At 36.4% G+C, this 12,890-nt stretch overlaps 1 protein-coding gene across 2 annotated transcripts in view; it reads right to left on the reverse strand.

The window, feature by feature from the left end:
* Positions 1-636: 636 nt before the first annotated feature.
* Positions 637-12,890, reverse strand: part of LOC122795596 (regulator of G protein signaling 7 binding protein) — a 722,711-nt gene continuing 710,457 nt past the window's right edge. For both annotated transcript variants that reach the window (XM_044063857.1, XM_044063859.1), the window contains exon 6: positions 637-1,675. In XM_044063857.1, the coding sequence (XP_043919792.1) occupies positions 1,584-1,675 (92 nt within the window). In that variant the 3' untranslated portion in view covers positions 637-1,583. The remainder of the gene's footprint in view (positions 1,676-12,890) is intronic.

A 12,890-nucleotide genomic window follows, 5' to 3' on the forward strand; every position in this document is an offset into this window, starting at 1 on the left:
TTGAAAAAAAAAATGTTGTAAAGACCATCATATATTATTGCCTTTCAAAATTTAGTGTCACTCTGTAAGCTGTTGTCAATACATTGGAGTCTTTAGCTCCAGACGCTTGCTGAAAATGGGTCCTGTGCCTAGATGGACTTTCCATGTAAAAAAAAAGCAATAAATAAATAAACATTCAGATCAATGTCACGGGCTAATCCACCTGGTTGTTGTATTCTTTCCATTTCTTTGATATCAGTATTCTGTACAGTCGCTTGACCTTTGCAATACTAGTTTGGTTGGAACTAGTAATACTGAAATAAAAGATGGATCATGCCAAATTAGGAAAAGCTTGATTTTGTTAAAAACAGAAGAATCACGATTTCTTAGGAAGGTCAGTTATAATGTCTAGTTTGCATAAGATGTCATTTGCTTTATAGAATTTTACTGTATCAGTTACAATCTTCAACAGTTTCATTATTCTTCATTTCTCCTGAATATGTTACTTCTACTAAAATTGTTAAACCCCGCGAGCTATATAGAGGGCAGCTTCAAATATTACATATGAACTCAGACCTTTGGCTCATTCTACTGTTAATATTAACAGTCAGTCTGTCGTGCAACTTTATTTTGCCCCAACCATGAAAGACAGGACAGTTTTCGATTTAACTAAAAAATTTTATTAACAATGTAAAACATTTTATCTGTTTACAGCCTGATCTAATTCCAACATGCCCTAGAAGATTTAAAACTATGTAAATGTGCAGGTACCATGCTTTGAATTTCTAACCGAACAGAATGTGGTAATTTTCTGTCTCACATCTGTAGAGCTTTGTTTTACATTTCTCTCTTAAATGAACATAATTTTCTAAGGAATGTTAAAAGGGATATTCCAGCATTTTAAAACTAACTTGAATATTTTATATTTTATTCATATATAATATTTACAAACTTTGAGCTTCTTTGTATATGTGTAAAAACACGTTTGTTCTCAATGGAAACTCAAGATAAAGTTATATGGAAGACTAAAAATTAATATATATAGTCTGAAAAAAGTAAATAATTATGAATAATGTGCATGGCTTTTTAACTGTGCTATGTATTTATTTATTTAAAAGGCATTATGCTATGTTTTATGTTATTTATACCTTCATGTTATGACTATATTATATACTAAATATGTGCTTTAAGTATGATACAGGTATGAAATGGAACGTTTTAACACTGCACGCATAGTACTAGTTAAGTAAATCCCACATAACCAGAAAGAAAATACTTCTGAGTGGGCAGAAAAGGCAACCTTAATTGTTGGATATGTCAAAAAATAACATGCAATATCTTACCTTTTACAAAAAAGGAAGAAGTACTCTAATTAAAATCAGACATATTTGTCTTAATACATTTTAGTAACAGCCATCATTTTCAGACACTTTGGGAAAAAACAGAGAAGGGAATATTTCATTAAAATGCAAAATGACATGTATAGTCTTTATAACAAATTTAGAAAGGGACCCACTTTGAAGTATGACCACATTTAAGTATAACCACAGTAGTAACTAGATTTATGATTGTTTGATTGTGTTTATTCTCTAGAGTTCATTTCTTCAGCTTGAAACAAGGCAGCACAATCCAAAGAATCTCCTCTTCCTTCTTCTGACTAGTGGGTATGGGGCCAGATTTAGCAGGCTGCTGTCATCTGCAAAAACAATGGACCTTTTAATATTTCAGCAACATACACAAGTGCAAAAACAGGTTCTAACGTTCTAGAAAAAAAGCACCAGTTTAAAGATCAACAAGAAAATGTGTTTTCAATATTTTATTCTCTTACTGAACTCTATACATATATGACTTGGGTAATTTGATATTGTACCTTAATATTTTAGCACATCCTAATACATTATCAAATTAAACTCTGCCCACTTCTAATGACTACGATATATCTGTTATATTTTTGGGGGAATTCTCTAATGGAGGACATTTTTTGCTTTGTTCAATGACAACTTTGCATTCGCACATAACTAAAAATGTGTGTGTCCTTGGGGGTTAATACAGAGTATAAATCCTTCTTCCGTTTTATATCAGTTATAAGAATGCAACTGTATGTTTATTTTTAGCTTTATGGTTTGATCTGTAGTATTGTAAAAAAGATGTGCATAAGACCTGCATTTACAAAAAAACTATTGAAAGCTTCTGGCAGGTGATAAAAGTTCCTTATGTCTGCTCTGTGGCATAAAGGGGTCAGAGCCATCATTACAACCTACATGACCTGGAAGCAGTTAATAATACCATACTGAAAAAAAGCAGTGTGGGAATAGAGCCATGATTGCAATGTACATGACTTGGAAGCAGTTAGTAATACCATACTGAAAAGAGCAGAGTGGGGACAGAGCCACGATTACAACCTGCATGACCTGGAAACCATTAGTAATACCATACTGAAAAGAGCAGTGTGGGGATAGAGCCATGATTACAACGTACATGACCTGGAAGCAGTTAATAATATCATACTGAAAAGAGCAGAGTGGGGACAGAGCTAAGATTACAACCTACATGACCTGGAAGCAGTTATTAAGACCATACTGAAAAAGAACAGAGTAGGGATAGCAGAAGCAAGAGCCTGTGCACTTGCTTTCTTCGCTTAGGGTGGCGTGCATGCCAGGGAATGTGAACATATAGACTTGAGAACCTATATAGGCATTTGCTTCAAAAGGGAAGTGGCACCTACAGTCCTGTGTCATATATATATATATATATATATATATATATATATATATATATATGTATATATATATACATAAATTAAATCTACATTCAATGTCCACAGACTGTATGAACGCCAGAGGAGTCACTGGGCATGTGTGAGGAAAACTGCAATATCTAATCACAAAAAAAAAAATTGCACCCCTCACATAGATGATGGCACTCCAAATCCCAGAGGGAATAAATGGGTCAGAAGAGTTGTGAGAAGAGCTGAGGGTTTGATGAGTCAAAGAGGAATGGGAGCAAAACAAAAAGAAGAATTCACAAAATGCCAACCATTTGGTAGTCTGCTGTTTGATCATTTTAAATTAATGCAATTTCCATGAAAATGGAGTGAAACAGCATTTGACATCACTAGACCTTCATGTTTCTTTGAGCGATGGTAATTCCAGACTTTGTTATAATTAAGTGTGGGGTGTGGGTTTGCCACTATATGGACCATGAAGGAATTGTTTTCAAGGTACTTTCTTCTCTCCTCTGCTGCCAATGATTGAGATACTTCCAAATGGACTTGAGCCCATTTATTACCTATGGAAGTAGGGATCCCCCTTTTTGCAGATGCCCTAGAGAGACAGACATCCAGGGGGACATTTTCCAGGCAAACGTGAGGGAGTTTAGTGCTCTTACCAGTATCCTCCCAGTGATAGATATTTATGAATAGCCTTAATAACCCTCCTCTTGAGAAGTGATGTAGGCACATACATCACTACAGGGACCAGCTTTGCCCCTCTAACATTCCCCATCATGCCACTATGTGTACGTCCATCAAGAGCTACCTTCACCCATGCCTATTTCATCTTTGCTCTGAACTCTGCCCTCATGATTTCTTCGCTGCCTTTCAGCATGGAACATTTCTGACAGTGACAATTAAGATAGGCTGGAACCCACTTCCTCCTCTCAGGATATGTGTGCTCATTTTCCCTTTCCATGCCATTAACTATCAGTGTTCCTAATGGCACCCAGGACACCTGGATTGTATTCATGGTTTTATCCCTCTATGCCACCAGCATGGCAGGGTTTGTTTTTCCCCAATCTGAATGCATTTAAGACTTGTACACTGTCAGCAGAAAAGAAAGTACATGCATACTACTTTCAAAAATAAAATATATTTACTGTCCAAAAGCAGTAAAACAGTATGTGCTTTCATACATCTATAAAAGGTTCATTAGACTGATGTACTGTTTCAGTCAAGCACATTATATAACCATTAACTCATCACATGACAGAAAACATTTCACATGACAACACTTTAATAATGCCCATTGAAATAATTAAACAAAATTGAATATCTATTTTCTTTTTAGACTCCATATATGTACTTCATAGGACACTGGAACTTTAAACAATCCAAATAATCATCCTGACTACCTTCCATGCCATCATCCCTGACTCAATCAATGATATAAAATATATACCTTTTAAATTGTTTGCAAACTAAGCAATGCTTTTACAAAGCAATAATGGAACTGTTATGTTAAACAGCATAACAATGTTTGTACATTCTGCAATTTTCTAGTTTCTGATATAATATGCATCACATGTAGTACATGCTGATACATAGACTACATATTTGGAACTGCATGCGAAAAGATGGTGCTTTTTAATTTATCTTAATAGCTGAAGGATTAAAATTTGGACTGTATGCCACATACCTATGCATTATAAGAAACATGTGCATATTCCACATCCACCGTTTTAAACAGAAGCTTCTCTTGTCTCATAAAAATGCTATTTGTAGTTCTTACTACTTTTATTAATAAATAGATGACTAGGCCCCATCTTATCATAAACTTCCAAGCCATCTGATGATGTATTAAAATTATTTATATAATTTCATCAACTGCTTGACTATCCAAAAAATATGTTGATGACATAGCCATGCCCCACTGTTTAATACTCACCGTAGTGTTTTTTTTCATATCCATTCACATATGCATACTGTGCAATATTCCAGAATGGTACACTTTTTTTTTCTACCCCAATGGTTTGCTGATTTACATTATTATTCTAGTTACTTTCACCACACTCCCCCATGCCCTCCTTTGACTCTTTCTATTCTTCCATTTTTTTTCTCCCACCCCTGTTGTTTTATTTTGCATTATATTTCTTACAATGTCTAAAAATCTCCCATCTAGCTCCTTTTCTGGCACTTATCCACTTTTCTACTATCTGGCTATTCGATTCTTCATCTCTGTTACCATTAGTCTTATTGCCCACTTCTTTTTCCTGCCAGTCCCACTATTAATTCCTTATAGATGCAAAATTGCCAGAAGTGTTGTCCCTCTTTTCCCCATATGCTATTCTAGATTTCCAGAGCATCTGCACAGATCTTGTGTGCCTATGAACACTCATGCAGCATATGATTCATGCATGCCACTTCTGTCATGCATCTTTAGCTGCAGCTGTCAATATATAACTTTTGGTTATAGTTTTGGTTTTACTGTTATCTTGTAGAAGTGTAGTAGCATTTTCACCCTTGACCCATACAGTCTTGCTCAGTTTAGTCTAGGAAAACAGCAGTGAGAGAAAAAATTCAAATAAAATTGTCATGAAAGGAGATACTGCCAGCACAGCTAGCTGGAATTTTGTAAATAATTATTTCAGTTGTGAATATCAGCATGATTTATATAGAAGTGTGACAAAGGGAGATACTGCCAGCCCAGCTATCTGGAATTTTGTAAATAATTATATGTCATTTGTGAATATCAACATAATGCATATAAGGTACTTGTGTTACAAATGTATGCCAGGTGTATATCAAACTGCTGGTACAGAAGTGTGTGTTGAAAAGGTTTTTGCAAAGTGCTTAAAATGCAACCACAGCATTGCCTACTGGAATAGAACAGAAATGTACCAGCACTATTGTAACTGTCTAGATGTATATATTTTAAAAGTGGAAACTGGAATACAAAAGGTTAACTTCAGAAAAATAGCCGAAATTAAATTACTTTATGGTCAGGCTATAAAACAATGTTATCTTTCAGTTTCAGTGCAGCAAAAGACACAATGTCTAAAACTAGGAAGCTTTCTGTATTGCCTTGAAATGTTTTATTGTTTTATGACTTCCACCATTTGCCAAAGATCTCAGGAAAAGCCCTTCTCTATGTATTTTCACAGGTGGATGCTAAATACTGCTAGATTTCAGCAGTGGGGGTTTTAACTGGGATAAAGTCAGATGACAAGAGATTATGTCATTCTGCAAGCTATCCCAGAAGTAATATTTGAGATATTAAATTAAGAACTCTCTGCGAGAGATAGCATTCTGTAGTCTGTGTTGGACCTGACAAGAAGGCCCATTCACCACACATTTGCCTTTCTTTGTAAGTAAGTTATTAGGGTATAGTAATTATCTTAGATTCATTCAGGAATATAGTAAAGCTCAGCTTAGATGTTTTCCATTATTTATTTGAGACTGCCCTACAATGTTGTTTTAAATATTTCCTGTGATTTTGAACTCTGATGTTACTGTGATTATATACTGAGTATATTCTTGTTCTTTTATTTATTTTTAAATATATTTAAACATTTCATTGTGGCTAATCTGTCTAGAGATTTTTAAGTTCTGAGAGTACTTGCATATTTATTTGGTGACACTGTGTAGGCCACTCCTAATAGCCTTACTCATGGTCAAACTACCATTTGTATTAACAGTAACATTGCACAGAAATATTGGACACCCTTTGTTAAGGGCCTTAAAGTAGCTGATAAGGAGTGACTAGTGGCAGGAGAAACTACCTTATAGTTTGGGAAGAAGGAGGCATAGGTAGTAAACTTGTGCCAGTCTTTCCCAGGTGTGTGTGTGTGTGTGTGTGTGTGTGTGTGTGTGTGTGTGTGTGTGTGTGTGTGTGTGTGTGTGTGTGTGTGTGTGCATGTGTGTGTGTAAATCAAACCTCAAAGCGTGCATGTATCAGCTACTTGGAAAGAGATACAATGCATTTGCTGGACAGAGAGGGTGCTGGAGATCTCAACTCTATAGATGTGCCAGTGTTGTGTCTTACTGGGGATCTGGAGAAAGATGGAGAAACCAGCACCGGCCTGACTGTGGTCTCTGTGTGCTCTTAAGGGAAATTGCACTTGATGCAGAGTGCTGCATCTGGAAATACTGTGTGTGTACTTGTCATCCTCCCAATGTACATCCCCACTGGTGCTTGTGGTGAGGATTGAGGCTCCTTGATTACTGGTCCAGTGGTGGGGCATCACAAAATGTACCATATTTCCACAATTTTTCAGATTCATTCTGTGACCTCACTCAAATATACTTGTAAAGTTTAATATGTTTTTTCCTAACATATCTGTTTGGGTTTATGTTTCAAAGCCCACTGTTGTATGTTCTGCAATGTTTTGTAATAGTCATTTCATGCTGTCTATATTTGTGTCTTTAGGTCCTTGTATATAACCTGCAGTAATTCTACCAATACATCTAAGACTTTGAACCATCAAAAGACTGCCTAAATCAGCTTTCTTGGGACCTTGTCAACTCAAGAATCATAGTATAAATATATCTATAGAATAGGATTTACTTATATGAATTCAGTGCTCATTGCATAAATGAGCACTGCTCTAAGAAGCAAATTTAAAATGTCTTACATTTCTACAAAAACAAGATGGTAACAAAGATTACAGTCTCATAACAGTAGTTTGAAATAAGTTAACTCCAAGCCTAGCAAGATTCTTCAATCCTCTTTGAATAAAGCCTTGAACTCTAAACACAATCTGCCTATTATACAGTGGAACTGAATGAAAACCCAAGAGTTGAAGTCTTTCAGAATACTTGAACATGACAGGTGCTCAGTACATTTTCTTGTACTCCCTGTGGGAGAAATATATTACCCTTAGAATAGGAGCAACACATAGTTTGTCTCAGTAATTAGGCTAACATTATTTATAAATAATTTTATAAGTAATGCAGAAGATCTAGGTTAAAACCTCTAAAGATTTGACCACATACTTTTGCTGTTTTTCAGATATGATCTCTGAAGCACTGGATTTAAAATTCAGTTTGGGGTTGATGTAGTTATCAAGATCTTTAAACAAGGAAGTACTTCCAAGAGAATTGCTCCCTAATAAGATGTCATGATTTTAGGAGCCAGAAGTCATGGCATAGTATTAACTAAAGTTTATGCTAAACTCATTCCACTTTATCCATTTCACTGCATCAGAAAGACGGTTAATGAACATATTGTAATCAGGGTCATTGGTAATAACTGATCCTAACTTCATATCATCTGCATATTTGACAATCCAAGTATTTGTTTTATGCAGAAGCAGAAAGAAAATTACCATGTTGAAATATGCCAGACCTAAAACTCATCCCTGTGTGATCCTAGAGAGAACATTACCCTAATGTGACTAATGGCTGCCATTTTTTACATTATATTACCTGTTGGAAAACCACAAGTTAATCTACTCTAGTATAAAGTATTACTACAAAGTTTTGTCATATATTCTATAATAGATGAACATGGTACACTATCAAAGGTTTTTTCAGAGATCTAAATATACCACAATAATGTCCAGTCTGTTATCCACAGCCTTACTAACATGATCATAAACAATGATTAGGCAGATGGATGTAGTGCAAGTTTTCATAAAGCCATGTTAATGGATATCCAGCACAGCAAAATGCCTGGGATTACACTCAAGCTAAGTTCAAAAAGCATCTTTTGATTTGTACAGAACAAGAAAGTTAGACTGACAGGTTGGCAATTGCCCACAATGCAACAACTTAGGTTTTTATAAATTGAAATAATGTTAGCCTTTTTATAGGAAGATGGTACCATGGATCTGTGCAAGACTGTTTTAAAATGATAGTAAGACAACTTTATATTTGCTTAGAAGTTTAAATAATATACCAGGTAAGTTATTCAGCCCACTGTCATTGTTATATTTTATTTTCCTTAAGGAAGCCTTGAACATGTTTCCAGTAATATGAGGACACAGTAAACTATCTAAACCATCTGAACTATGACATTTATTATCTTGGGGTCTATATCACTTTATCAAAATACGTATTCATCGAATATGTATTCATCGAACATTAATCGGCAAAACATATTTCAGTGAATCCCAGACGTTTTACCAGGGTTAGGAACATCGAACACTAATCGGCAAAATGTATTTCAGTGAATCCCAGACATTTTACCAGGGTTAGGAACATCAAACACTAATCGGCAGAACGTATTTCAGTGAATACCAGACGTTTTACCAGGGTTAGGAATCACTCACCCACCAGCACTCTGGAACAAACACCACACTAAATCAAACCCACCCAAGTGGATTGAGACCCCCCCCCACACTCCCCCTAACTATATACACTGACTCCAAGATCGCACTACAGTGAGGAAAACTAAAAAGTTGTGGTGATGGACAAGTGCTTCCTAAACCTGAGAAAAAGTCCAGGGTTCGTTGAAATAAATTTTGCTGATTAGTGTTCGATGAATACATATTCAATAAATATGTATTTCGATAAAATGATATAGACCCATTATCCTGAGCAGTCAATGAGTGCAGAATGTCCTGACTAGAACAATAAGTAGTGGCAGGACGGTAAGTATAACCAGCTTAGCAAAGTGCATGGAAAAAAAAACATTAATTATCAGCCCTGTCAAAATGGATAAAGTGCCACTATTAGAAGGGAGACTTTTATGGGTGTAACAACTTCAGACAGAGTTATTATTCTTGGGATTCTTACACTCACACAGGTGATTTTTCTGTTAATATTTCATCTGTTATACTGTTCATTCCACTTTCACCTACTTATTTGTCCCCTGTTTATGTATATTTTTATTTAACTTTTTGTTGATTCTATGTTTGCCTACTCATTATGTATCATCTGTGAATAGTTTCACCCTGGCTCTGCCTACAAATGGACACTAATGATCAACACACTATGATAATAAGTAAATATAAATGTAACTTGAAAACTCAGTATTATACGTACTCCTTACGGGTGATCTTTGCCTATTATAGTAGACCATGTTTCTTAAACATGGAGTCTCCAAGAAAAAGGGCACCCTTTTGAGAAATGAGGTCAAGTGAACAGGCCAGAGTCCCGAGCCTTGCCCAAAGTGAAACTATGAATGATAACATTGTGTTCTACTGCTCTTCTCTTAATATTACTAGACTGACTGCAGTTGCTACTTTGTCTTTTCATCTACTGCCCTGGTTTGTAAGCATATTGTCAATATCTTAACTGTCAAACGTGCCTTGATTTGTATTTACATATTTGTAGCTGGGTTAGTAAAGTTACTAGGGACTGTAGGGTTAGTTAGTTATATGAACAATAGTGTTACAAAATCCCTGAGATACCAAAAAGGAACCTGCTCCAGATCCAGCAGAGGAAGAACAGCTGGGCACACCAGTGATTTCAAGTTCAGTCTGAGAATAGCAGCATATCGACTGATGGTAGGATAAAGGGATATGCTGGAGCTCATAGGAGACAGTATTTGGACAATGATATTACATGAAGTAGAAAAAAAAAAATTGTTAGATTGCAGAAATTTAGAAATTTCTGTCCTCAGGCCTAGGAGTTTGTTTTCATAGTCCCTTGTGGTAGCACATTTGCTACAAATTATAACAATATTTGGAAAAAGCATCCTTCCTTGTGCTGTACATAGACTATTTATTGTGGAGCTTTTCTCCCTGGGCCTCTACTGAAAATGGACATGTATCCAGCTAGACTAGCCCGGTCAACAAATGTAAAATAAATAAAATAAATTTACCGTGTTGGTAAACAGCATTTTCTTCAAGTAGAGATGCCATCCAAGCCTGAGCTAATCTATCCATAAAGGAAATTACCATGTTCAGGAAATACAAATGAAGAAAGGTAGTATATGACCCTTACCCCTTCCCTCCAGACTGCTCTGTACATTTACCGGAGATGGTAAGACGACTTTTAGTGTCTTCATGTCATGTGAGAGCACAACTGCTTGAGTTCATGCCTTTAGTAAGTTATCAAAAAGTATGCTTACATCAGAACACACACACACACACACACACACACACACACACACACACACACACACACACACACACATAAGAAATCAAGTACAAAACATTCTCCAACTCATTTCAGAAAAAAATGATGAGCTGGTAGCAGCTAAAATTAAGGCAGGATGTTGTCAGACCGCAAAAAAAAAAAAATGTTGGGAAATTAACCACTGTCACTCCAGGCTTTTATGAAGCCTAGAAAGCCCCTTAATAGGCTGTCAAAAAGCCTGCCAGCACCAGAACACATTAACACACTACAGGATAAAAAATAAAACACATTTCAAGTGTAATTAATGGTATAATGCTGCTTAAGAACACTGAGGATGGTAGATGCGTGTTTGCAGAATGCAAATCAAATTGCCTAGCAATGCCCTAAATAACAATTTGTTTATATGCCCTGTATCACTCAAAATCACTTTTCAAGCAAGATATACATAATAAAAAGCAAATTCAACAAATGCCTAATAATCCTGACTGATGACTGCAATCTGACCATAGATCCTAAGCTATAAAACAACTTAATGCTAAATCAAATTACTCTTTATTTGACAATAAAACCTTCAAAAATAATAGACTGCTTAGGTCTGAAGGGTCCATTTAGAGACAACCATCCCTAACAAAAGAGAATGCTCCTGTAATGCTCCTTTTTCTCACAAGTACACAAATGCTGTAAAGAATTTCTTTCTTTCTTATAGCCAACCAACCGACAGCATGAGTAAAGGAACAAAAAACAATCCTGAATAAGTGTTTTCTCAGACCACTCATATCTCTACATACTGCTATTGAATCAAAGAAAAGTAACACTGTCCAAAAGCAATCAAACCTAACCTTCCTCAAAATGAGGATGTCATAAAAAAAATTAGAGTGGTTCTTGCACTCCTTCCAAAATAAATCAGCAGGCAATGACATTCATATGGACATATGATGGTCATTTTGCCAGGTCTCCCCCCCATTATTTTTCAGTCCTAACCAATCCTACCTTGTCTATGGCCATAGACAGTCATGATACTTCATGTTCAAATCTTTCGTGTGTGTGTGTGTGTGTGTGTGTGTGTGTGTGTGTGTGTGTGTGTGTGTGTGTGTGTGTGTATGTGTGTGTGTGTGTGTGTGTGTGTGTGTGTGTGTGTGTGTGTGTGTGTGTTGATTGCTGGTACTGGCAATAGTTCTGAGAATGCCACATCCAAGCCCCTATCCTGGCATCTCTCTGGTATCTCCATGGTCCTGTTTGCTGTCACCTAAGCTGTCTCCTATGACAAACTGTTGATGCTAACATACACAACATGGTTCCACACCTTCCACTTGGTAATCACTTTGACCATCTCCTTCCATGTTTTATTCAGTCTAACTCCTTAGATAAGTTGCACTAACATCTGAATAGATTCCTAATCATCTTTGTGACTGACTTGTCACAAAATCCTTCTTTTCCTTCACTGGGCAGGTTCTTTTATTCTTTACTTCTTACCCCAAATGCTACTACCATTCTTATCTGTAGCATACTCACTTTTAATTCCACTACCCTTGATTCTTCCATTTCTGTTTTTCTCACTATTAATACTACTCCCCCCCCCCATTGTTGTATATAAACTCTTGCATATCCCTTCTGTGGTCTTCCTACAAGATCTCTCCAATGTTCTGTCGCTTTTATCTTTGGCCTCTCTCACCTGGCTAACTTTCTATGCCTGATCATTTCTCATTTGCTGTCCTTGTGGATTTGTTTCCTGTTTAATCACTACTAGCTCTAATCTGTCCTTTATAACTTGCCACTAATCTATGATGCTCTCTTTCACCTCTGGCTTCATTTCACAGTACTCACTTTTATGGCTACATCTACAACTTTCTCCATTCATCTTACCCAGTGTCACCTCACTTGCCTATATTTATCTTACAACCTCAACCCATGTTCTCTTGCCTTCTGTCTTTCTCCCCACTAACTTTTTCCACTACATCCTATCTGCAGACTTCCTGCTGTTTCCTTTTCTCCAGTCCCACTCTAGCCTTTCATGCCTGGCTATACAATCTATTAACTCTAGATTACATATCCTACTGGGAAGCTCTCCTGCTTTCTTGCATAGCTTACATCCTTCACCATCCCAAAGTTTCCTGAGCCATGCAGCTGCACTACATCCTAAGCCACTGCACTACATCCCAAGCAGCTGCACTAT

Source organism: Protopterus annectens, chromosome 2.part2 (genome assembly GCF_019279795.1).
Source record: "Protopterus annectens isolate FY-2018-M chromosome 2.part2, PAN1.0, whole genome shotgun sequence".
NCBI lineage: Eukaryota > Metazoa > Chordata > Ceratodontiformes > Protopteridae > Protopterus > Protopterus annectens.